This window comes from Glycine soja, chromosome 3, assembly GCF_004193775.1.
Source record: "Glycine soja cultivar W05 chromosome 3, ASM419377v2, whole genome shotgun sequence".
Taxonomy (NCBI): domain Eukaryota; kingdom Viridiplantae; phylum Streptophyta; class Magnoliopsida; order Fabales; family Fabaceae; genus Glycine; species Glycine soja.
This window is the reverse complement of record NC_041004.1, coordinates 41,812,315-41,839,154: the sequence shown is the minus strand read 5'-3', so window position 1 is coordinate 41,839,154 and position 26,840 is coordinate 41,812,315. Positions and strand designations below refer to the sequence as shown.

The window sequence follows — 26,840 nt, the reverse complement described above, 5'->3', positions numbered from 1 at the left end:
TGAGAAACAAGTTTGTTTTAATTTTAATTTAAACCTTTCTTGATCATAGGATTATTGTAAATAGGATATCAATAATCCGGATAGATTAACATATATGTGATACTATTTATTGGATAAATATTAATAGATCTCATTTATTAATTTGCATATATAGATGAGTCACATGTTGATGTAATCATTGAACTGACTCAATTGAAATTTTCTAATGGTTAAAATTTACCATAAACTGTCAATAGAAAATTCTCAAGAAGAGGTATAATAGTTTTCTTTGACCTGAGATTGTCATAATAATTAACATGTTATTTGTTGTATTTTGATTCCGTACACCTAATGTTTTAGAACACTTGTTGAATGGATATTGGATATGATTAAATACCTATAGAATTAATGATTAATCAAGAAGGAATCCATCAACTCTTGGTAATGAGTTTCAGCTCTATGAATAAAATTATATCCTGGTCAAAAAAATTAAATGAAAGAAGAAATGAGTTTCTTAAGTCATTATGAGTTAACTCAAAAGGGTTTGAGAGTAATATCATACTCGGTAAAGATGGAAGAAATTATTACACTACTCTTCTAATGGTTCTTGAAAGTAAAATGTTACTTCATACTATCGGGACCTTAAGGAGTGTTGTTAGACGCCTACCTTGTTAGTATATTAATTTGATTAATATATTATCGGCTTAGTATTGAACCTACGAGATCATACAAACGAATGTTCTAATCTCTGTTAAAGAAATTATTTTAATATTTGATGATTAATTAAATTAAAAAATTTAATATGATCAAATGATTAATTGATTTTAAAAAGGTGGAATATTTTATATTTTTGCTAGCATTGAAAATATAAATAATATAAAAGATTTGGTGAAAGAAGAGAAACAAACATGTATGATTTTATATTTGAAATTTGGGTTGAAAAAGCGACTAGATACAAGTTTGACTTGATCAATTATTATTTTCAATTTTAATTGCTAAATGGTTAGCAATAAAAGGTAACAAGAAATAATATAGCTTAAAAAAGAATACTATCAATAATGATTTTGATTTGATCAGAAATTTGGTATTCTTAGCATACTATAAACAGAGACTTGGGCTGCACGTTGAAATCTTCTCAATATCACTTATCTATTCTTATTTTTTCACTTGTCAAAGTTTTTCACGAATAGAGGTCAGTCTTGATGTAGGAATACACGTAAAGTCTTCACACTATTAAAGAATTTTTTTTTTTTGCTTCAAGAGCTCATCAACCGGTACACTTTTTAATGTCATCGATTTGTAATATAATTTAAATGTAAAATAGATCATTTTATTTCGCAATGTGTGTTTTTAAACACCTTTTTTTCTACACTAACATGATGTAATAGAAAAAAAAGATAAAAATAAAAAAATAATATATATTAATAAATTGTTTAGAGTAATGTAGTGGCCGAGTGGTGAAATATCATTACTCGGAATGCCTTCATCATGAATCAAACAGAGCATCTGCACTGGAAGCGTATGCAAGTTCTAATACGCAGTCCATAAGAATATAAACTTGTAAGTTTTAAAATTGTGCTGATTTCTTTTTACATCCTACCTAGTCCATAACTGAATGATAAGCAATCCATGCCATGTCCTTGATTTCCCGGGGTTGTTACATGGTTCTGTAATGTGATTCGTGACCAATAATTCAAGCTAGTGTCTTGAGAGGTTTGTTACTAATTGGGCCAATTGATTGCCCCAGAATTTATGCCTATCTGGGTACAAGCCCAGGGTAAGAACAAAATACGATTAAGTAAATTATTCTCTCCTCTCCTAAAGATGCCAGAATTATACTGCCATCACCTCTTATGTTAAAATATACAATAAGTGCATTTAATTTAACAATGTTAAAGTAGTCTACATTTTTCTCCCTCGAAAGGTACAAGTATTACACTATCCTTCATTCTTAAGTTATATTGTAGAATAAATTACATTTTCCTCCATTGAGATATGCAATATTATATCGTCCCTCCTCTAATGTTAATGTATATAATTTAATCTATTTTATTTAATTAATATCACTAAAGAATATTCATCATAAGATTTTAAAATATACTTTTAATTAAAACATATATTAAAAAAACTATTGTGTATGTGTCAATTTATATATATCACACTAAATTTTGTAATAATTAAATTTTTATTTAATAATAATTTTAGTATAAATAAATTCATTTAAAAAGTTGTACATTAATTTAGCATACATATATTAACATTAGACTTTATTAGACTTGTTAAATTCAATAAATATATATTTAACGAATATAATATTTAGCGATATTAATAAAAGTATATATTATATATTTTATAATTAATCATTAATACTATATAAGAAAATACCAATTTATTTAAATATTTAAAAAAGTAATATATTAATAGCATCAAATAAAAATTACATTAGTACGTGTGTTTACTTTTATTTTACGTATATATATTGTTTTTAATTTAATTATTTTAAAATAATTTTTTGAAAATAATAATTAAATTTAACAATTCATAATCATGTATTTATATCTATATCTATCTATATATATATTAGTAAAGAAAATATGTTTGCATTCATTAAGGGGAGAAGTATGTATTTTATCATAAAGGATGTTTTAGTATTGTTTAAACAAAAGTTAAAGTTAACAGAATCTTGACAGAAAATAAGAGTGGAGTGGTATATATTTGAATCTGTCAAGAGTGTAATTTTTAACATAAAAGGGGTGGTGAACGGTGTAATATTTATATCTCTTAAAGAAGGGAAATGTAATTACTCGGTAAGATTTGATATATAAAGTCTAATAAAAAAATTATACTATACATGATATTTATATTATATAACCTCAATAAGTATTATATTACTTAATTATAGAGTGATGCATATGATAAAGAAAGACTTATATGGAAGGGAATGTTTGCAGTGACTCAGACAAAAGCATGGAGCAAACTCTCCAACCTCGCTGAAGATTTGGTCGTCTTGCCCTCCCCAACTGCTGTCGTCTGTTTTAACAGATGCTTTGAGTGTCAAATTCGTTTTCCTCTTTGTGCTTAGTTTCCAACTCAAAAAAAGAAAAAATAAAATAAAAAACCCTCGTTTATTCCCATTTGCCTTCCTTGTGGTTTCTCTGGTTTTTCGTATATCTCCTTTTTTTAGTTACCACTATTTTATTACCATTTTTTAACACAAGGTTATTTTCAAAATTAATGTTTAAAAATAATTTGACTCTGATGAACATTTACACAAATTAACAAGCATCTGCATTTTCTTGCTAAATTATTGTCGATATTTTATAGTAATACCGGACTTCATTTCCACTACGTCACGCCATATCTCTATAATTATAACCTAAAAGAATGACTGAGAAAGAAAATACAAAAGAATGCTATACTGCGAATGGATAGGAATCAAAAGATCAGTTGAAGAACAGATTCTAAAAGGAAGAATTTTGCTCTATCAAATTACTAATCATATTTGGAAACAAAATCAGTTGAGCTAATGCTTCAAATGAACAACAAAACAAATGCAAAATATGAACCAAGGCAGGATTGAGCATCATCATCTCTTCTGTTAGTCAAAATCACAATCAAACATGAACCAATACTAATAGACAACGTAAAGGATGATTGGCGTAAAAATATAAAACTTCCAAGGATGGCAAAATCCAATCAATAACCAACCTTCTGAAGATCCAAACACAGGCTGAATAAAACAGTACAATAAAAGATTAATCTTGCAAATGAAATATCGGTACATCAGTGTCAAAACAACTCTATTTAAACTGTAACAAAAAATAGGAACAAAACTAAAAGCTCAGCGTTTCCCGCCTCCACCACCGAGTTTGGGACCTTTGGGCATAGCACCCTTAGAAATGCCTTTCCCTCCTGCTTTTTGCGACTTGGCTGTAACTTCTGCTTTCTTAGCCTTCTTCTCATCCTTTGTTTTCTTGATCCTCTCCTTAATTTCACTGCACCACATCAGAGACTCAGATAAATATATGTAATCCACATTAAAAAGTAAGGCTCTGAAACAGAAATAAATATTTTACATGATTAAAGTAAAAAATACAAGATCATGATAGCAATGATGAAGGGAATTTAAAAAAAAAAAGGATTTAGCTTAAGCTCCTCCAAAGTGAGAAATATACAGTTGGAGAATAAAGTTCAACTTGTCAATAAGGAATTAAATGGCTGAGAATGTGATTATATGCACATCTATAACAAATCCAGAAAAGCAAATCCGAAAGTAGGCAGAAACAAATAAAGAAAAACACACCGAAGAGCAGCTTCCCTAGCTGCATCTCGAACTTCTGGCTTCTCAGCTCTCTTTTTCTGGATAACTTCCAGAGTGGCACCAACAATGGACCTAGAGTAAGGCTTTTTGGCAGCGCGTCTCCTCTTCTTCACAGCTTCTTGAGCAATGTCCTACACATGACATGCACACAAACAATCAATTCAAATGCATGCAACCATTGCAGTATTACTAAGCAATGTCCTACACATGACATGCACACAAACAACCAATTCAAATGCATGCAACCATTGCAGTATTACTAAGCACAGTAACCTGTTTATATGTAGAATAACTAACTAAGCACAAGGCAATAATATTTTTCACTTATTGAGTCATTGGTTCATCCTTCAAATATTACAATTAAATAATCACCTTTTTGTGTTGCTTTCTGTACATAGCAGTCCAGGTGAGCTTTGAGGGCTTCAGGCGGTTGTGGAAATACCGCTTACATTTTGAGTTGGCAAACAGGAAAACCTATAGATTCAACAAACAAAAACCCTCATATCAGTATCATAACTAGTAACAAATAAAAAAACCCACAATTAAAAATGGTCAAATCATAGCAAATTGAACATCCAGACTGAAATGATGCGATACATCCACCCAAAATTCAATGAGACATATTTTATGTCACCTGAGAATCACCACGAACAAATCTGATGCCCTTTCCGGGGTAGATCTTGGCACCACTGAATCGGCATAGTTCAGTTCTGATACAGGAATATCAAATATTAATATTACTTCTAAGAAAAATGATTATTCATTTGATCAAACATAATGCCTCAAGACACTGATTGGTTTAGCAATAATTATTTTCAAATCTTTAATGCGTCTGATATATTTCTCAAAAGCTGTTTTAAAACCTACTGATGCTTCTAAAAATCGAAAAAGAAAGCAGCTTTTGGGAAGCAGCTCGAAATTAGGTCAAAATTTAAAAGAATTCGTTGCAGGACTGAAATGAAGCCATTAAACAACAACGAAAAATGATATAAATCTTGTGCAATGACTTTTCTGCGCATCGGAAAATGTTCAATACAATTTCAATTTGGATATCATTATCCTATAGAACGCAACTACAACTAACTTAAAAAAAAACGTAACCATACCACGGCAGCAAAATGAGAAAGGAAAAAGTAAACCAAATTCACAAAAATAAGAAGGAATGAGAAAAAGCAACATTAAGGCACATCGGCCTTTGAGCGCAAATGAGTTTACGTATCACAAAATACAGAAATGGTAGAAGAATTTACATATAAGATTGAGATTCTACAAAAAGAGTTGATGGAGGAAGAAAAAGAAGATGATGAGAGTACGATGGATACGTACTTGAGAACCATGGCTACTGCGGGAGGGAGGTGTCGCTGCTCGGTGTAAACCCTAAAAACCTAATTCTCCCTTCTGTTCTGATCTTCATTCCTCGCTATCTATACCCCGGATATAAATCCACGTAAGTGCACTCCCGGGCCCAAACACTTTTCGTGTGCATATGTTTTTGTTTGGGCTTAGCCCATAAGAATATGTATTTTACTATTAGGGCTCTACAAATCAGCCCATATGAGAGTATGAAAAAATAATATCTCGTCTCATAATATTGCTTTGTTTAATAATTAACGACAATATGACAAAATTGTAATATGACATCAATTTATATAATTTCAAGAAAAAAATAAAATATAATGAAATACTTTTGATATCATTTGAATATATTGTATATTTTTTTCTTCATTCTTTGTATTAATTAATATCTTTGCATTGAAATGCATTCAAAATTAAGAGAAAATGCTAAAGGGTTATCAATTAGGCATAGAAGTGAAATCTGACGAACATACATCACAGCTAAGAGTGAACCATGAGGAAAGTTACAAAACATATATAACTGGTCTAAGCAATCAATGTAATTTCAAAATAATGGCAACTGAATATTAAACTATGTATATGACAGAACAAATCCCACTACCATGGAGCCTATTTTCCTTGCTGACTTAACGAATATTCTATTCTAGATCATTAACAAGCATGTAAACATATGCACACAAATATTACAAAGTATTAACGAGAAAATATCATGAACCATCATTGCCAAGGTTATGTCAAGTATAATGAGGAATTTTATCTCTTCTCCAGCCCCCAAATATTACAGATATACAAGCCAAAAGACAAGCCATTTCTACAAAATTTAAATTTAATTGCTTAGTTTTTCAACTCGTCAGCCAACATGCATCAACTATACACAAGAAAGGACTCCAGATTAATGTTATTTCCTTTTTGCTGTGATACAAAACTTTTTTAGAATTAATTAGAAGGCAAAATACAGGAATTGATGTCAACTATATAAGGACTTCCAACCATAGTTGTTGTACTCTTGTACTTTGACTGGAAAGTATAGAAAAACAATAAGGCAGTCCAAATAGCATTATTGACAAGACAACATTTTAGGTAGTGCCACTAGTAACTTTTTTACCATTAACTTATCTAAAGAACATCAAATTCAAGACCTATTTTCCCTACCAAAAGAGATTCGCATGTATTAGTTTGAATAATGAGAACCTTTTTGAGATGTCAGAGTAGATTTCCTCATAATTGAACTATTCTCGTCCCTTTTACTTTTCATCTTGCATGTTAGGACTGCATCTATCATCTGCAAACCATCTGATACACAACTATCCAGGAAAAAAAGGAAAAATTTAAGTGCAGAGGAATCACATTTTGAAGGAAAGAACAAGTAAATACATTTTCCACATACCTAAGAGCTAGGATTACCCTTGGTTTGCCAGTGAATATTTTTAATCTGGGAAGCATTTTAAACTGCGACAAGAACAAAGCTGCGTCCAAGCCTGACACATAGAGCATAACCACTTTGGGAATAAGAGGTTTATTCTACAAATCATGAGAGTGTTGCATTAGAGATTGTGGCAAAATAAAATGTGTTATGTTGTATGGGGTACAAAGGTCTTGCTATTTTAAATTGACAAAAGTGATCAACTCATTATTTGGATGTAAGGAATTGGCCAACATGTATTTAATCTTAAAGCTTTTTAGGGTAGTCTAACAACAATTTCCAAGTTTAATGACATTCTAGCTTAAGAAGCATAAAAGATTGAGAAACTTGTCTTTTTGTTAAACTAACAAAAACTAGTCATGTGAGACACATTCAAAGCCTGTTAAACGCCCCCAACAAATTATATTAAGCAGAACCACTATATTGCATGGTCCATAACTCAAGTAATATTGAGAAAAGGACAAAGATATGGAACATTTTACTGCAAAATGTACCAGAATAATTAAAAATAAATATAAGAAAATTCATATCATTACTAGTGAAACAGAGAAAATATGTTGTTTAGAATGTTCATTGTTTATATCCATCATTACTACTATCATCTAGTAAGTAGGGGGAGGGAGTACCCCATTACATGGTCAAGTCATGCCACCACCTTTAGTAGGTGCTTATTAGTGGTATTTACAGATCATATATACCAAAGAAGATTGTTGGCAACATGAATCAAACTAAGCCTTTCAAGCAAATGCTTTGACCCTAACCAACTTTGAATCAATACCCATTAGCCATCACTAAAATCAAACACACCTTCCAGTATTGCATTTATAGAAGCAATAATACGACCATCTGTAACCTCCAAGTATCTCTTTCTGTCTTGTATAACAATAAAAACTTCGTACCCCATTGCCCAGAGGCTCTTCGCTATGCGAAGGTATGGGGGAGGGATGTTGTACGCAGTCTTACCCTTGCATATGCAAAGAGGCTGTTTCCGGATTCGAACCCATGACCAACAAGTCACCAAGGCACAACTTTACCGCTGGAAAGCATATTATACTGAATAAGTAAACTAAGATACATCAATTAAAAGGGTTTGGTCATTGGGGTGACAGACATGGCAAAACATAAAGCCTGTATATATGAAGTACCAAATTGCAAATCAGAAAGCTAAATAATGAATTAAAAGTATCATGAATTGTAAGATCAATTATTAAAATAACAAATTATATTTTTCATTTCACTTATAAAAGCGGTAGAAATAAGTAAGGAAATAGAATAAATTTTTATTTCCTTTTTATCACAATAATTGGATTCTTTTCCATGCAAATCTCTCTCATAGTGGTATTTAAAACAAGAAGAAAAATCACTTTTTTTGTTTTCATTCAAGGTTTTGCTTTCTCTCTCCTTTGCCTAGTGCTTAAATCTCTAACGGCACGTAGTAGCTGCCCCCAAAAAACGCTAGAAAGATAGCTAATAGCCAAAGAAAGCATCTCAACGGAGCTAGCATGATGCATTTTAACCACAAACCCCAACACTCCTTGCCACACCTCAAACCCAATGTCATCAACACCCACACTCACTCCGACCCCAACGGAATTCAACAAAGAAGACATGAAAATGCAAGAGAGGGGTTCATACCTTCTAATGAATAGAGTCCTGTGGTGGAGGAGTTCGCACTTCGACGTCGATGGACACGATGGTCTTGAGAAGACGACGGCGATGAAAGCTTCAATACGACAAGGCAACAGAGCTTTAAAGGTAAGGCACGAGAGTGTTTCAGATTTAGGCGTGAGAACTCGAGTGCTTCTTCACTCAGCAAATTCAAAACCATCTTTAAACTTGTTCAATCTGGTGATTTTCATTCAAACCGTTGTCGTACTATACAATGATTTTACCTAAAATGGTCGTTAACGCGTCCACTTATTTGGTAATAACGATTTTCGTAGAACTCGTTATTTCACGTCGTAAAAAGCTTTTTGTGTAGTAGTCTAAGTTCTATATATTTAGAGTTTAAAATTATTTTAAATTACTATCTAATTACAATTATTATTATCATAATTGACATTAAAAGTTGACAAGTAATTTTTAATGCGAAGATTTTAATTTTGTCGCATAGAGTAAGTTTGTTGAAATTAAAAATATTAAAAATCATATTAATTATGATTTTTTATTGGTTAAAACGAAAAGACATTCCTTACTAATTTTTTCCAATTTCCCTTTCAATTTTTTCACCATAGTTTGTATCATATTATCAAACTAACCTAGAGTTTTGAATATTTTTTTCACTATAGAATAAACTGAGGTCAATAATACCCCATTAGATACCAAAATATCATTTTCACAAAGATAACATAAGTTAAGAAGAATATATTTTATTAAATTTTTTTAATTAAAATCAAATACACATATTAAATAGTTTTATATTTTAATATATTATTTATTTTTTATTTTGTTAATAGTTACACATAGTGATTGTAAAGTAACTAGAAAAAAAATCTGATGATAGCATAATTTTTAGCATATTTTTTCATATTAAATGTTCACAATTTAAAAACTCAATATTCAACTATACAATAATACTTTTGAGACCTTTCCAAAAAAAATTAAAACTTGACACAAAATTGTTTTAATCTAGAATGACATAACTATAATTTTTCCCCCTAAAAGAAAAGAAAAATATTTTTTCAAATGATATGTGTGCTAGTTTATTTCTAATAAATAATTGGTAATAGCGGATTACAATTATTCATAAGCCCAAGTTCTAATTCCTTTAAAAAGTCGATGCATCTAATCTTTTTAGAAAAAGTTAAGAGAGTGCAAACTCCACTAGGCTGGCCTTGGCAACAAGTTAGAGTTAATGAATGTACGTTCAGAAGGCCAATTTGTAACTAATGAAAAATGAAAAAATAGCTTAAATTGGTCGTGATTTCCGTTCGGCCTCGAGGTTGTACAGGGAGGGAGGGAGAACCAAAACCGGTTTTCATAATACATTCTAAAAATTAAAAAGTAACACGTACATTAAAATGGCATGAAAGAAAGACAAGAAGAGGTTTAGGAGGATGAAAGCTAAAGAGGATCCACTAAGTAAAAAGGTAACCCTACATTATTATTACAAAACACAAGATGTGATTATTATTATGATGATGATGATGATGATGGATGAGAAGGAGAATCACATTTTCTCCCTACGACGCTCCACATGAAGCACGCCTTCCTCCTCCATATCGCCGTCCATGGCCCTATTCGCTGCTTTGAGCGCATCCGCCACCGCTCCTGGCCGCGACTCTTCCATTTTTATCACCAACTTCTCTCCAGTACCACGTCCCGTTCCATACTCCTTATCTTGCACCCTCACCTCCTGCATACTCCGCCTCGTTTCCTCCTCCTCCTCCTGCACCACAGTTACATGCAGCTTAACAAATATATATATAGCAATTAAGTGGTCATTAAAAAGAATTAAAAGAGTTAATAAATTTACTCTAGTTTGGTCTTTGTTGCCACCGGTGAAGAAACCCATAGCCCTTTTAGCAGCATCAGCAGCAGATTCCTTTAGCTCCCCAAGCTTCCCCACTGCACTGTCCTTCCCTTCAATTGCCTTCTCAGCGGTATAATCCTTGTATTCTCCAGCTTTCTGTACAGTGGTATCTTTAGCATTCTTAGCCTTCTCAGCGGTATAATCCTTGTACTCTCCAGCTTTCTGCACAGTGGTATCTTTAGCATTCTTAGCCTTCTCAGCAGCATAGTCTTTGGTTTCTTTTGCTTTCTGAGCCGCATAGTCTGTATACTCCCCAGCCTTCTGCTTCGTTTCCCTCGCCTTCTGAGTCGCATAATCTGAATATTCACCCATCTTTGTTTCCTTTGCATAAACTTCCTCGTGGTGAGGCTTCCCAACCACGGCTTCCTTGGCGGCTCTAAACATGGACCCTATCACACCGGGTTTGTTCTCATCATGCTGATGTTGCTCTTTCCATGTGTTGAAAGTGTTGTCTCTTAATCTGTTAGCGTCCTCCAGATCCTTGGCCGCCAGCTTTGCAGCTGCTTCAGCTCGTGCTTGCTTGAAGTTGGCTTCGTCGTGCAAGTCGTACCCCTCGTCGCGCTCGTTTGTTCTGTTGATGTCGCCGATGTCTTTCGCTGCGAGTTTTGCAGCTGCCTCGGCTCTGTCTTCCTTGAATTGCTGTCTTGACGCCATTGATCTTATGCACCGGCTACTTGAGTTGATGATTAATTGCACAATGTTTTACTTTCACTGTTTGATTCAACTTGTTGAAGGTGGTGTGATGTGTGGACAATTGGACATGGATATATATATATATATATGCTTTTGAAGCACATGGAGGAGAGGTTTAGGGGCTAGTGACACGTGGAGGAGAGATTTGTATCGAGGCGACACGTGGAGGGAAATGGCAGTGCTAGGATGTTTCTCCATGTTTAGCAAGCATGAAAGTCTGGCACGTTGCTAGTGATGCTCTTTGGTGGTGACATCTATCTTCCGAACTATCTCCAATCTCCATGTCTATCAGAATCAGAAAGAGAAAACAAAATCAAATCCATCACACAGATTACATTTACATTACAGACAGCTTGTCTAGTCAAGTGGCGTGTTCAGGATAAAGTAGCTGCTCCCTTCAGAGTTTTGCGGTGGAATTAATTGTTGATTATAGTAAAATTAATTTACATTATTGAACATAATTGAAATTTGTGTAACTTATCTTAACATTTGTATTTCTTATTACTATAAAAAAATTATTTTTTGTCTATAAAACAAACAACCCTCTTGTTGAAGGATTCTGTTTTTTTTTATCCTTCCACGATATAGAAGGAAAAAAATTAGACAAGGCCTTTGATCAAGAAATAAAACGAATAAGGACTCGTATTTTTCTTTTTCAATCAACAAACTATATCTAAAGATTGCATCACTCATATATTTAGTCATTTAATATTGCTTTATCTTAGAATTTGATGTGTTAAAATTAAATTGAATTTCAATTAATTTTTTGAAATTATTTAAAGAAGGAAAATTCTATTGAAAACTTTTTTTTTTGTCTTTCACCATATTTGAACAAAAAAATTTACTTAAAGAATGAATAAAAATATTTTTCATTACTTGAACCAAAAAATGTAGAAGTGACAAAATAGGTCCGGACAATTAGACCAACCCAAATTCATCCAATAAAATGTAGGATTAGAGTTTTAAATTTTGAGCATCTTGGGGAATTGAATCATGTTGTCCCTATTTCGTTCAAAATTATCCTATTGCCCTTAATGAATTAGCGTCACTTTCCCCAACTCACTTGCAAAGGTTGCTCTCTTTCTCCTTCGTCTCGAAGTCGCGCTTCCTCTTTCCCTTCCTCCTTGATCATCAAAGGTAAGCTTCTTCCTCTTTGGTGTAGGTTTGGGTTCTGGTGAGATTGGGGTTGGGTTGGTTTTCGGTGTGAATGAGATCGCATTCTAGAATATCCATTTTGTAACAAAAAAATGCTTTCAGAATAGCCTTTTCATGAGAAAAAAACTTCCAAAATGACATCCATAAGTAAAAAAAAGCCTCCAAAATGACCTTTCTGTAAATCAAAAAAAATTTCAAAATGGCTGTTCCGGAGTACTTTAGCTTAAGGAAGGACTATTCTAGAAGTAGATTTGTAAATTCAGGACATGCGTTTGGAAAGTGTATTTTATATATTCTGGAAAAGAGATTCTAAAAATTAATATTGGACTTATGAAAAGTCAATTACAATATGTAATAATAGCTTTTTCCAAAAATGTATTTTGTATATTTTAGAAAGATTGATCAAGAAAGCTTTTTCCAAAAATGTATTTTGTATATTTTAGAAAGATTGATCAAGAAAGTACGATTTTAACTTATGAAAAAACTATTCAAAAAACAAAAATTATAACATGAAATAGTCTTTCTAAAATTACATTTTGGAAGGTCATTCCACCTAACAATATTTTTGCTTACAAAGAGTGTTCCATAAGAATTAATGGTATTCCAGATAATAATATTTCTACGATGGCATGCTAAATGGTGTTCACACTTCAGTGATGGCATGTTAAAGCTCAATTCGGTTGGACTCGAAAGTATTACATGAAAAAAAAATTAATTATTCAAACTTTATCTCAATTTTATATTAAAAATTATTTAATAAATATTTTATATGGAAAAATCTAATTAAATTTATTAAAATCCTTCTTTAAAAAATAATTCATCAAAATTTACATATTTTTAATATCAAAAAAGACTTTAAAGATATTTTATAAGTTATAAAAAAAATTTAATTGAATAACAACGAATTTTATTATTCTCATTAAAAACTTAAAAATCTTAATTAAATACCATAAAATATCTTAATTGAATATCAATCCACCCATTCTAAAAAGAAAAATATTTTAAAATTCTAATTCAGTCCACCCATTCTAAAAAGAAAATTCTTTTAAAATATTAATTCAATCCACCCCTTAGATTGTATAAGACATGTAAACATTTTTTGTCCAATCAGTAGCTAGTAAATAACAGGACAATGACACGGAATATGGAAAAACATAATTTTATTTTTACTTCTGACAATTTTTTTTTACAGGACGGAAAAAGAATCACACATTCACACCATCTTACATTGCCAAACAAATCAGAAATAAATACGTTAATCGCGGTAATAATCTACGAGTTATTATTGATCATGGTGGACTCTAAAGTTCAACCTTCTAAGCCACACAGAATGAAGGATCATATGGAAGACATCGTATCTTTTGGGAGGAGAGTGTACCTCAAAGTGCCTCCTAACGAGTCCTACTCTCCTCTGCATTCTTATATAGTGCCTTGGAGAAATACTCAACAGAATCTCCTTCAATCTGGGAATATCCTTAACCGAAACCTCAACGGAAAAGGATTTCCAATTCAAAACATCATTAAATGGAGGGACATAATGATCTGAAATGAGCACTGGCACACACCCTGTGTAGATTGCCTCCACCACTCTCGGACTTGCTACCTCGTACCCACTAGGACAAAGACAGAACCTGCTCTTCCTCAGCATCTCATAGTATGACACACCCTTCGGAAGGTACTTGTGAACCTGAATGTCTTCGTCCCTGTTTTCCCAGTGTTCAAGAAGAACGGGCCTAATTGGGCCGTGAAGCCCACCAGCAAAGAAGGCCAAAAGTGGACGTCCAGATGCAGATGGCCCACCAATGAAACCGTTTATTGAACCGGTTTGGAGATTAATTTCTGGGAAAGAGACATCCTTTGAAGGCTTGAATCCCTCTGAGGTGTTAGCATTGCACAACACACGGATCGAATTCTCGTTCAAGTTAGGAATAGAACGTGAAGTCTCTGGCCCCTGAAAAACAATTGAACATTTGTACAACATTACATTATTATGTATTTAATGCAGGGTTTATGACTAAGTAATAGTGATGTAATTACCCAATCATGGCAAGCAAGATAAAAGTGATCAGCTCCAAGGCTTCGGTTCCAATAGGGATATCTTCCCGCAATGACGTTGACATAGTCCGTGACAGTCTTTTTTATGGGGCCAAAGTCATGAGAGTCACGTACATAGACAAATTGCACCAACATTGCTACACTAAAAGGTAAGAAAAACACATGTGCTTTCTCAGGATCCCTTGTTCGGAATTGGTCATTCATCTCAATAGCATGGATGAAATTTCCCTCCATGGAGTATATGCTTTTGCAAGGTCCATTGTGGAAAACTGGAGGTTCCCCTTCTTCGTAGACAAATACTTTGAACTGTTTCTCCATTTCTAAGTAACTCCTGTCACATGCAAAAATAAAAATAAGTTAATTATATTAAACCAATAAAGCGATTATATTCTTTATTTGCCTACGAAATAAAGTATATTCGTAGGATTTAACATGCTTTAGCAGGATTGTTTATAATGAAAATACCCTATGGTCTATAAAAATAATATATACTTTATTTGTTATTGTGCTTGTGGCACTTAAGGAATTAGTCGTGCCCATTAAGTGAGTGGAAATTGCAATCTTACAGTACATAATTATTTGTTGATTCTGTCAACAACAAAAAGTTACTTGTTGATTATTGTCAATTGTGAATGTTACTATGAAAACAAAAATAGAACAGGGGTATATTTGGTACTAGATATGTCACCTGTGAAATGCATTAGCATTGTTGTACATAGGTCCAACTGGAACATAGTCTTTGTCTTGTGTTTGATTTCCGTTTCTTGCTTCACTAATTGCAGCTCTAGCTTGTATTAGACCAGCTTCGGTTCTATCTAAGATGCTGAGTTTTCTTTGCAGCTTTGGCCTCTCTGGTGGAACATAAGACTCATTCACAGGAGTCACGTTGGGCGAAAGTTGGGAAACATTTTGTTCGTCCTTGTTATGGTAAATAAAACGATGGGTCATAATCACCTTTATTTAAAATTCACAAATGGATAAGATTTTAATTTCAATGATATTAGAAATCTAGAATGCTCTACCTAACAAGTAGCTTCTGAAAACCCAATTCAATATAATACACCAGAAATTAACGTAACCTACCTTGTCTATTGCCCTATCTTAAAACGGAATTGACAACCGTATTTTTAAATCAAACCTTTCATAATCATTGGTTTATGTGCAGGAGTTGAATGTATAAGAAATTGAACTTATTCCTATCTAAAATGGAAATAATCCAAAAAATAATTTAGAAGATAAACAAAACAAAACCAATATTTGTAATCCTTCAAAAGTCTAGTTTACTGCGGTAACTTATAGAAACAAATTGCAATTTGTAAACTAACTAAAATATCCGAAAAGTGAAAACCCAAAAGACAGAGGAGGGAGTTCACATCTCTTTGCATATTTACAAAGTCACTATTCAACAAAAGGACAGGATATTCATAATTTGTAAGTCTGAAATCCTCGAATTCGTAAATAACTCCTTGGATCACCACACTAAGGCAACACTTACAAGGTAACATCCAAGTTGATACAGCAATTTGCATTATTTCAAATCCTTTCATTTCACCGAGAAAAAATGCCTTGAAACGATGAAATGTAAAGCAAGTATATTATATATCGATATAATAGCAGTGCGTAGACGAAAACGTAATCGCAAGGTTATGTTAAATGTTAATTTAAAATTTCTCATGACAGGGAACGTTCGAAATTTATTTTCATTTTACAATTTCAATCCGGAAAAAAAAAAAAAACACCAACAGCAACAACGAAGTACTCTCTGAGCCCAAGGTTTTCCTTTCCTCTACTATAAATTGAGGTATTATATCTCCTAATTCTAAACTTTCAACCATATAAAAATAGAATTTAAAATGAGAACATGGTGAAATTATGTAATGACATAACATATCTCTCTTCAATCGGGCATTATCCCAAAAGAAAAAAAAAACAATTTATTAAATTTGTCGATCTTTTCTGCAAAAAAAGGTTAAAGTCTCTGGTCATTCTCAATGGCTTTTAGTTACATTCTTTTCTTTCTATCTGTACATTCTTTCCTTCTTGAATATAAGAATCATCTGACATTTTGCGAAAATTTCATCACAGAAACTTCAATAGTACTACTTGCTAGTATTATTCTTAGGTAGGTGCTGTAGGTGTCTTTATCCAATCAGAGTAAGAGTTTTACTTTGGTAATCTACACAATCCTTTACTAATTAATGCACCTCTTTATTACTTAGATTACCGAAGTAAACCTTGGATTCTACAGGAGAAAAGCACCGCTGTATCCAAGTTTTGTCTTCCACCCCTTTAATGTTTTTTACTATAAAATTAAAAAAAAAATCATAAACTTAAGGATTGAATAATAGCAATAATAATGATAGAATAAAAAAGTCTTACAGGTTGTTGAGGTGTTTGTATGGCCTGAACGGAAAATGGAGGTGTAGAGGAGTGATTGAAGTCAGTGTCATCGGAGATAGCTTTCTCTCCACCGCGATTCTCCACGGCCACCACCACTAACCCTTCTCTCTGCTTCGCCTCAGAAGGGTCGGTGACAGTCACAGCACCACTACTAGTTGAGGAAGAGGAAGTAATAACAGAGCCTCCCAATAACACAGGTGCGTTGGCAAAAGAAACCCAACTAGAAGGGTTAGGACCCAATATAAAAACAAGCCCAGCAACAAGTACGAGAGGCACCATGAACAGCAAGAGTTTCATGGATGAAGATGACTCTTGACCCCATCTAACACCACCCATTAATGGAGTATGTTTCTTTCTTCTTAATTTTGCAACAGAATTCCGAAACAAGGTGGTTTCTGTTTCTCTACCTACAGTACTGTGGTAGCAAAACTCATGTTTCTGTTTTGTTGAAAGAAAGAAAGAAAAAAGGAAGAGAGAATTTATTAGTTTTAGAAGAGAGTAGTTTTGGTGGCAGAGGCAGAGGAGTATGATGGTGAAGTGTTGGTAATAAATGGGTGCGATCTCTGGCCAAGCGTCCTCGCACTTTCCCCTCAATATCCGAGTTTTTGCATGCAACTTTTCGGACTTCCGTTTTTACCCTTCTTCTTTTTGCCTTTTACCAACAACGCCTCACCGATTCACTTATTCATCACCTCACGTGTCGTTTTGGGTACCAATCCACCAATTGTCTATATAGTATATCTGTATACTACCTCCATTGGTTTTAATTTGACGTTTAAGATGTTCCAGAAATTAATAAATACAATAAATTTTCAAGTAAATAGTAATTTTGGTCGGTGATAAATTCATTTTTAAAAAATGATAAATTAAAATTTAGTTTATGAAAGTAAAATAATTTTGACAAATTTATTAAATCATTAACCTTTCTCCATTAACATTAAGATATCCACTTACATGACATATGGTCTTTGATTACATGACAAATTATGTATGATTAAACCATGCCACGTCGATGCTAAATGTATCATACTAATATGTTATTATCCTTTTCATAGACTAAAATATCAATAATAATTTATTTTATCCTTTTATCCACTCTCTTCTTTTAAATCAATGATCGTTGTTTTATTTTTATTTTATTATCCTCTCCTACATTTCAAGTCTATCTCTTCATGCAAAAGATAGTAACATATTAGTAATACATTCAACAGCAACCAATGACGTGTATGCAAATACCTTACTATTAAAGGAGAAAAATGAGAAAAATTAATGGTAGAATAAATTTATCATATTTTTCCACTTTTAGAACTAAAGACGAACCATCATGCACTTTAAAAAGATCATTATTTATTCTAAATTTTCTTGATTCAATCAATATAGTCGTGTGTTTCTTATCTTCTTTAAATTTTTTCTCACTCTATAATAAATACATATGTTAATTAATTAAAGATAAGTAAGAATATACTAATTTGTAAAATAGTAATTAATGTGATTTTAAATTATTGTAAACGATAGATAAGTAAAATATTTTTTTTAAATCCAACTATTAAAAAGTGAGGATCGATAGAAGTACATACAAAAATGTTTTCCAGAAGGAATGCTGACATGTGATATTTTCTAGAGTGGTAAATAATTAATTTTTCATTAATTTTAAATTTCAAATTAAAAAGTGTTTTGCACGTGTGTTTTATTATAATTTATCATTATAGTTATAATTTTAATAATTTATTATTATAAATTATATTTTATAATTAATGATGTCAATTCAAATCATTATTTGTTACACTTTTTTTTATTGTAGATCAATTTATACGGATAAATCAATTTTAGATTTAATTGATAGGGGCCTTATTTATACACCTAATTGATAAATTTATACGCATAAAATATATTTCTAAAATCACTAATTGTTATACTTTTTTTTATTGTAGAACAATTTACGTGTATAAATCAATTTTGGATTTAATTGTTAGGGGCCTTATTTATACACCTAATTAATCAATTTATACGTGTAGATCAATTATTAAATCAATAATTACACTAATTCAATGCAAAAAAAAAAAATTGTGACATTTTCAGTGTGAAATTTATACGTGAAATATGATTTGAAAATTGATTGCAATCAAGTTTATACTTTAATTATAATTTATACGGAAATATTGATTGCAATTTATACTTTAATTATACGCCTAATGCAAATTTATACATCAAAATTTTTACGATTGTAATTATAATTAAAGTAATAATTTTCTATGATTGCAATCAAAGATTTTATTATTGTAATTATAATTAAAATAGTTAACTGTTATAAAATTGATCTTTCATTAATTTGGTTTTGTAATAATTGTAATTATAAAAATTATAATAATTGATAGTATTGAGTGATTTAAAAATTGTAATTTCATATATTGATCGATGGTTGATATTATTTAGAGTTTTAATAATTGTAATTTTAATTTACAAAAAATGAGAAGGTGTATTTGTTAATCCTCACATAAGCATAGGTCCACGGCTGGTGCTATCAATGATTATTTTTTTCTATGATTTTTACCATAAATACTTTTTTTTTAAAATTTTTGAATCAATGTTACAATTGAGAGTATACAACACGAGACAAGACTATGAAAAGAGGAACGTATTCAATCAGGAGCATGACGGTAAATTAGTAGGTAGTTCATAAGTCATAAGTCTCTGATGCATGTCACCTCCCATTTATTTCATCAGCGGGAATTAGAGGTCAAGGCATGACAGAATGTTATAATTTTTTAATGCTTCCAATAACGTCACGGTTTTATGCAAGCTTATGCTTTTTAAGCAGCCAACTAATCGATAGTAGAAAACTTCGGCTTTTCTTCGTATTTTTGGCAAGTAGAAAGCTTAGGATACAAAATTGTGAAAAGAAAAAAGATAAAAAGATGTCCCGAAATGCTATTTTATTAGATGAATGATTTATTTTTTTTCTCTCAAGACACGAACTCATGAAGCACAAGCACAGCTCAGCATCTTGTGTTTGAATGTGTGTATAGTGACATTATTTTGTTACGGGGGAAGGGTTAACAGATGAACTTTGCGATATTTTTTTCTTCTTATTGGGGTTGTCCGATAAAATGGTAATTTTAAAACCATCCCTTCAAACTTTAAGAACATGAAGTAATGATCTTTTAAGAAATTATTGAATCTTTTATTTTTTTTAAATTTAATTTAAAGACAATATTGTATTTTATCATTTAATTTTTAAAAATAAAAATATTTTCCATATATAGGAGAGAATCATGGAAAAAAATAGGAGAAAAAATATTTTATTTTTATTTTTATTTTTTAAATTAAATGATAAAATACCATAATATCCTTAAATTAAATCTTGGAAAACAAAACAAAAATGATTTTAGTCTAATTTTTTTATGTTGAATGTTAATGCACTCCAATTAGAATGAATATTTGCATTCCATATATATATATATATATATATATATATATATTATTTACATAAATTTGTAGTATTTATATTGGTAAATTTATTTTTGTTAAACAATACTTGTTAAGGGTATAAGATAATTGATTGAGTATGATGTTCAAGTGTTATAAATCTCGTATTTTTTAGAAAAAAAAAACTGTACGAACAAAAATTATCATGATTATTATTTTTGTCTTCCCTAATCTCTATTAAGATATGTCTTGTCTTATATATAATTTTCAGTGCTCTATGTTTCTGCACCTTTCGCTTTAACCTAACCTGTGCTAATGGTTCCAACCATAGTCATGAATTTTTATTATTTTGCATGACCCTGATAGGCTAATAATAAAAATAATTAGACAAATAAGTAAATTAAATAAAAACTACTATGTTAAAAAAATTTAATAAAAACTACTACAGCCACTGACTGACGCGTAACATATTGGTGGGACCAGCCGGATCTCATTTGTTAGTCTTCTAAGTTCTAAATATTATATATATATTTTTTATATTGATTGCATGAATTTTTTATTAGAAACAATTTTATTGACATTGAATAAAATTATTACATATGCCAAAACTTTATTTTGAATTCTATATTAAGAATCAAATTGAAGACTAGTCAAATTCGAAATTACTTATTAAATTAAAATAATTTTGATTGTTCTAACTCTCATTTGTGTTCCATCATGTCTATTTTCTAGTCTATACGATTGAAATATATAATCAAAATGGAGGGGCGGCTTCTTTGTTTCAGACACCGTTTCCAACATATTGGATTGTAGTTCGATGGCCAAGGTTGGATCTGCCTCAGCCAAAATTTTCCTATTGTTCCAAGTTGGCGTAAAAAATGTACTACATTCTTTCGTGTGAGAAAAAAGACTTTTCTTTCTTTATTTTTCCCCCCGTTTTTGGTGTATTTAAAGAAAGCAAGTTTTGCGGTGTGGCGGCAAATTAATCCTCCAAGAAAGGCCAAAAATTCATTATATTCCACTCCTAAACGCAACGGCACCGCAGCAGAGTTGACGTGAATTCTCTTAAAACGAGCATTGGTGAATACTTGACGATAAATATTGATGCCTATTGCCACCATCACTGAAATAAATACATAACCAAGTAGTAGTAATTTTCTATTTCCTCGTACCGAATTCCAGCAAATAAACATTCATATATAAGCCCAAAAATACATGTCCTGCGTAGCGTGGACGTTGTTCTGAAATTTTTTATCTCTGTCATTCCATTCCGTGTTATTAAAGGTACAAATATTACAAATAGATCTGCAACAAACAAATAAAAAAGAATTGGAAAGTTGCCAAATTTGAACAACAACGGATCTGCGAAGCAGCAAGCAGATGACCTTGTGTTTCTCACATATTTATCGTTAACACGCATTGTTCATCTAAGATTCTTCTTTAATGGGTGATGTGGTCAATACTCAATACGTTGGATTTACAATCTTTCTTGTGGCAGACGGCAAGGAGTGGTGGAGTTAGGCGCCAATTTCTCGTGTTCACGAGTGGAGGGAAAATGAAACATAACCATTCGTGACAACTTTTATGTCATAATATGGTTTGGATTTTAACTGATAGTCATCCAGACAACACATGCTTAATTTGAAAATAATTAACGATTTTACTGATATATAAATCAATATATGGTTATTGTGTCATTACTTTCTATTATTCAGTAAAATTTTAATCTCTTAATTTTTTCCCTTTCTTTCCTCTCTGTCAGTGTCAGATTTTCCAACAAGACAGTTACTACATTACTACATCAGTCACATTATAAACTGAAAATTTATAAGAAAAACATGAAGAGTAAATAGTATATGTATGGATAACAAGTTTGTATAGTAAATTTATTAACTTTTATAATAATTATATTAAAAATTATAATTTTTTATTAGTTAATAATATAAATATTTTTTTTATATTATTAATACATAAATATTCAACTCTTTTTCAAGATCATCAAATAAACCAATAGCCTGGACAATCATGGTATCCACCTAAAAAAACATCTTAAAGTCAGAAAATTGTTATTAAAAAATATCAGACAAAACTGAAAAAAAGTAAAAACAATGAGCAATCATTTGCATTGGTCAAAACTGTCATTACAAAACTAAATCATATCAAATTCAGTGTTTTAGAAATATGAATAATAGACACAATCTTGCTTGTAAGGTCCACCTCTGAAGGTTCAAATATTCATCCTATTCTTTCTCTAAACAACTATGTAATGTTAAATGCTTAAACTGCTACTTTGGTATCAGTTATTCAGACATGCAAAAAAAGTATCCAGATAAACCTCCTAAAGTCTTTATATAACACAGGTATGAGACAGGTTATCTTATTTTAATATCTGTCAAATCTTTAAAAATCAACACGAAGTTAATTGCAGTAAAATTATATACAACAATAAATACACATCTCATCTGCATACTTCGTCTAGTCATTTCATAAACTTGCAACAAATGTGTCAGAACTAAATGCATTTCTTATCACATAGTCATGCATCTCTTTCTCATAATATAGTGCTGTTAAATTTGCAGCAGCAGAGAGAGCAGATGCTATTTCTGGTCACAGAATCAAACTTGGCTCCAATCGTTCCCATTTGACGAAAAAGATCAATGGCCATTTCTGGTTTCCCGTTACGTGAGAAGCTTGAAATCATTGAGTTCCAACAAACACTATCTTTTTCGAACATTCCTCTGAAGAATTCGTAAGCAATATCCAGTCTTCCACATTTTGCATACATATATGTGATGGCAGATCCCACATCAACTTTGCTCTCCAATCCTTTCTTTAGAATATCACAATGCAACACCTTTAGAAATACAAGGTTGACCTGGCAGTTGGAAAAGAGTGAAAGGAGAAGGGAAGAAAGAGAGGTCACGGTTTTGAATCCTCCAACTGACATTTCTAATAAAAACTAACAAATTAACATTTGTTGATAAAAAATAACAAAAAACAATGCAACTCCTTCCCTAATTTCAGAGCAGCCAGCGCAAGCTGGCAAAACACTAGCCATAGTTAGGCAATTAGGCACCATTCCCTCTTGAATTACCCACCTAAAAGTGTTTATAGCATCAACGTTCAGTCCATGAAGTACATAACCAAAGATCATAGCTGTGAAAACTGCAACACAATTAGGCCAATGCCTTTCCAGCCTAATGTTTCACTTTTTGATTATTCAATTTTCATTAAAGAACAAATCAAGCAGGTGTTAATCGGCTATAATACATACAATCATAGGAAGATACAGCACAGAACATTAATGCAATGAATAAAAAAAATTAACTGACATTAAAAATTCATGTAGTTGGAGTAAAAATTTTAAAGAGTCGAAACCCCAACACCCAGCTGAGTTGGTATATAACTAAATACTGAACCGTGTCAGATCATACACCGTGAAGGTTTTCAGTAAACACAGAAAATACATCTTTGTTCTGATGAGACAGTGCAGTTCTAATTCCTAAATTTTTTACAAAAGCATTTGTAAGAAGCATCTTTCTTCCACTTGATTGGTCCCACAAAATTGGTAGTAACATCTACATAGAATACTACTCTTATGTAACATTGCTATCCTATAACTATAACTAAAAAAAATTATTCAGCAAACATCATTGGCATGAATGATGATGACCAGTTGGATGAACCAGCGTTTCACCAGCAGTCTTTACACGAGCACTGGCCATTGGAGAAACAATGAAATCCAGAAGAATCTCTCAGAAATATATCCCTCTTTGTGACAATAGATGCATATTTTAAGAATGCATGGCAGTCCCCACAAAGAAGGATATTCTTTACAATCCGAATGGGCTTTCCAGGCTTGGTCATCAGTATCCCATAAGTTGCTGCCAGTTTAGCACTGTGATGGAATAGGAAAATTTTCTTGTGATGCTCCTCTACTTCATGGAGAACAAAGCTCGTGTCAGGTTCATATCCAATTTTTAGGCACTCCAAGATCAGGATTTCCAAACCTCTCTGTATGTCTTTCTCCTGTGGATGTGATCTATCTCTCGGATAAAATGAATTTATTTTCTTCTCACAAACGATCCAACTTTGAGCTGGGTGTTTGCGAAACCCCTTTTCTCTCATATCCTCCCTGACCATTTCAGAGCGGTCCCATCTCCCAGAAGCAGAATACAAATTTGAAACAAGTATAAATGTTGAAGGATCTTTAGGTTCAAGGGCCAGAATATTCTGAGCAGCCCATTTTCCAATCAATTCATTCTTATGCAATCTACAACCATCAAGCAAAACGCGCCAAACAAGAGCAGAAGGCTGGAAAGGCATGTTATTGATAGTTTCTAGTGCTTCTTGCAGAAGACCCCAGTGACCCAAAACACTGATGAAGGAAGCATAATGCCTGGATGTGGGCTCAATTTGATAAACCGTTCTCATTGAATTAAACAAATTACGGCAATCATCAACCAAATTTAAGTTAGTTTGCCTGTAAGCTGAAATGATCAAAACAAATGTAACTTGGTTAGGCTTTATGCCCTCCCCCAGCATCTCCACCCATATTTCCAATGCTCTATCACCCTGTCTGTGCATAAGATTGCCAGAAATCAAAGTATTCCATGTAACTATATCAGTACAAGGCATATCACCGAAAACCTTCATTGCATCATCCACACTCCCACACTTAAAATACATGCTAACAACTGCATTTCCGACTTCCAAATTAAATCCCAATCCACATTTAATCACATGGCAATGGATTTGCTTACCCATATCAAGATGACCAATAGTTCCACAAAGACCAAGCATTGAAGCCGCTGCAACTTCATCCATAATCACCTTGCCATCTGATCGACCAACGTGGAAAAGATAAATCGCCTCCTCCGGTTGTCCATTCCGAGCATAGCCACATATCATTGCCGTCCAAACCACAGAGCTAAACTCCTCCAACTCCCATCTCAAAAACATCTTACCGGCATCCACCATCCTCCCACACCTCGTGTACATGTCAAGCAATGCAGCCTCAACATAACCATTCGATCCAAACCCAAACTTCACCGCAAACCCATGAACCTGCTTGCTGACCTTGTAATCACCAAGCAATCCACAAGCATCAACAACACTAGTCAAACTAAAATCCGTCAACTCCAAACCCTCCTCCACCATTCTTACAAACAACCTCATGGCCTCAAAACCTTGTTCGTTTCGACAGAACCCAGCCAGAACCGTGTTATAAGACACGGAATTCTTCTCTGGCATTTCATCGAACACCTTCAAGGCCAAATTGACCAACCCAAACTCCATATACGCTGTGACCATCTCAGTCCAAGTTATAACATCCCTGACTCTCATCCCCTCAAACAACCACTCCACGTCATCAACATTACCAAATTTAGAGTAAAACCCAATGAGTCCATTCCCAACGTTCAAATCGGTTTCCAACCCTAACTTAACAGCGTGGGCGTGAACCTGTTGACCTTCCATCAACGACGCAGACGCGGTGAGAAGTATGGATAAAGTGAAGTCATCGACTCTAAACGCGTCCGTGGCCTGCATGTTACGGAACAAGCGAAACGCGGTGTCGTATAAGGAGTCCTGAAGCGCAGCAGAGATGATGGTGTTCCACGAAGCAATGTCCCTGCGTGGTATTTGGTTGAAGAGTTTAAGCGCGGCGTGGAAAGAGGCGTGCTTGGCGTAGAGAGAGACGAGGGCGTTGGCGACGAAGGGGGAGTCGAAGTGAGCAGTTTTGAGTGCGGCGGCGTGGAGCTGGAGGCCGAAATGGAAGTGGTGGAGGAGTGAAGAGCAGGCGGTTAAAACGGCGACGTAGGTGTACTCGTTGGGGGGGAGGTGGGAGCGAGTGGTCATGCGGAGGAAGAGATGGAGCGCGTGGTGCTGGCGGTGCTTGGAGAGGAAGGAGATGAGGGTGGTGTAGGAGACGACGTTGGGGGAAGGGAGGGAGAGGAAGAGGCGGAGGGCGTGGGGGAAGAGGTTGAGTTTGAGGTAAGTGGAGATGAGGGCGTTGGAGAGATGGGTGTCTTCTTCGTCGCGTTTGAGGAGCGTGGCGTGGACGGTCTTGGCCAGGTGGGTGTCGCCGGAGCGGGAGGACACGTGGAGGGCGTGGAGGAGGGAGTGGGACTCCGGGGGAAGGTAGTGGGTGCCATGGCGGAGTTTGTGGCGGAGAGAGAGGGAGGACGGTGGTTTGGAGTATGGAGGAGAAAGGGAAGAGTTGAAGAAGGATTTGCAGTGGAGGCCTACCTGCCATTGCCATTGCCATCTATCCATAATGCCATATCCTCTACTGTAACAGCAATTTGCACTCTCCATTTTTTACGCTGTGTGCCAATACACATCGTATCATATACATTTACATTTTTCTTGTCTATAAAATCAAAACTAATTTACACTATGTTAATAGTTTTTGTTTTGTATCCTTAATCAATTATTTCTCTGATGATGTTTTTTTTTTTTACTTAGTTTCTTTACTCTAGAGTTGAATTTATTTAATT

General features: G+C 33.2%; 4 protein-coding genes across 5 annotated transcripts; all 4 read right to left on the bottom strand.

Moving 5' to 3' along the window:
* Positions 1 to 3,555: 3,555 nt before the first annotated feature.
* Positions 3,556 to 5,742, bottom strand: LOC114407147 (60S ribosomal protein L24-like). The gene is made up of 5 exons (XM_028370136.1): positions 5,627 to 5,742; positions 4,935 to 5,010; positions 4,673 to 4,774; positions 4,283 to 4,431; positions 3,556 to 3,974 (listed from the first exon to the last, which is right to left on the bottom strand). The coding sequence occupies exons 1-5, from the start codon at positions 5,635 to 5,637 to the stop codon at positions 3,821 to 3,823; spliced, it is 492 nt and encodes a 163-aa protein (XP_028225937.1). The 5' UTR covers positions 5,638 to 5,742; the 3' UTR covers positions 3,556 to 3,820.
* Positions 5,743 to 9,977: 4,235 nt separating this feature from the next.
* LOC114407146 (embryonic protein DC-8-like) lies at positions 9,978 to 11,357 on the bottom strand. Of its 2 annotated transcripts, XM_028370135.1 has the most exons (3): positions 10,738 to 11,357; positions 10,555 to 10,671; positions 9,978 to 10,467 (listed from the first exon to the last, which is right to left on the bottom strand). In XM_028370135.1, the coding sequence occupies exons 1-3, from the start codon at positions 11,263 to 11,265 to the stop codon at positions 10,249 to 10,251; spliced, it is 864 nt and encodes a 287-aa protein (XP_028225936.1). In that variant the 5' UTR covers positions 11,266 to 11,357; the 3' UTR covers positions 9,978 to 10,248. The 2 variants fall into 2 exon arrangements, with proteins under 2 accessions (XP_028225936.1, XP_028225935.1); XM_028370134.1 differs by having other exon boundaries at positions 10,555 to 11,357.
* Positions 11,358 to 13,604: 2,247 nt separating this feature from the next.
* LOC114407145 (probable glycosyltransferase At5g03795) lies at positions 13,605 to 17,492 on the bottom strand. The gene is made up of 4 exons (XM_028370133.1): positions 16,894 to 17,492; positions 15,203 to 15,432; positions 14,497 to 14,845; positions 13,605 to 14,410 (listed from the first exon to the last, which is right to left on the bottom strand). The coding sequence occupies exons 1-4, from the start codon at positions 17,248 to 17,250 to the stop codon at positions 13,742 to 13,744; spliced, it is 1,605 nt and encodes a 534-aa protein (XP_028225934.1). The 5' UTR covers positions 17,251 to 17,492; the 3' UTR covers positions 13,605 to 13,741.
* A 6,162-nt stretch (positions 17,493 to 23,654) lies between these two features.
* LOC114407144 (pentatricopeptide repeat-containing protein At5g03800) lies at positions 23,655 to 26,677 on the bottom strand. The gene has a single exon (XM_028370132.1). The coding sequence runs from the start codon at positions 26,656 to 26,658 to the stop codon at positions 24,034 to 24,036; it is 2,625 nt and encodes an 874-aa protein (XP_028225933.1). The 5' UTR covers positions 26,659 to 26,677; the 3' UTR covers positions 23,655 to 24,033.
* Positions 26,678 to 26,840: the final 163 nt, after the last annotated feature.

Bases quoted from the DNA above. Each gene is read 5' to 3' on its own strand.
- LOC114407144 (XM_028370132.1), bottom strand. From the start codon at position 26,658: ATGGAGAGTGCAAATTGCTGTTACAGTAGAGGATATGGCATTATGGAT.
- LOC114407145 (XM_028370133.1), bottom strand. From the start codon at position 17,250: ATGGGTGGTGTTAGATGGGGTCAAGAGTCATCTTCATCCATGAAACTC. The intron at 15,433-16,893 runs GTAAGACTTTTT...TACCATAACAAG, and splicing joins TACAAACACCTCAACAACCT to GACGAACAAAATGTTTCCCA. The intron at 14,411-14,496 runs GTAATTACATCA...ATTGTTTTTCAG, and splicing joins ATCTTGCTTGCCATGATTGG to GGGCCAGAGACTTCACGTTC.
- LOC114407146 (XM_028370134.1), bottom strand. From the start codon at position 11,265: ATGGCGTCAAGACAGCAATTCAAGGAAGACAGAGCCGAGGCAGCTGCA. The intron at 10,468-10,554 runs GTAAATTTATTA...ACTGTGGTGCAG, and splicing joins GCAACAAAGACCAAACTAGA to GAGGAGGAGGAGGAAACGAG.
- LOC114407147 (XM_028370136.1), bottom strand. The intron at 4,775-4,934 runs GTGACATAAAAT...TTGAATCTATAG, and splicing joins TTGTTCGTGGTGATTCTCAG to GTTTTCCTGTTTGCCAACTC. The intron at 3,975-4,282 runs GTGTGTTTTTCT...GATGTGGTGCAG, and splicing joins GCTAGGGAAGCTGCTCTTCG to TGAAATTAAGGAGAGGATCA.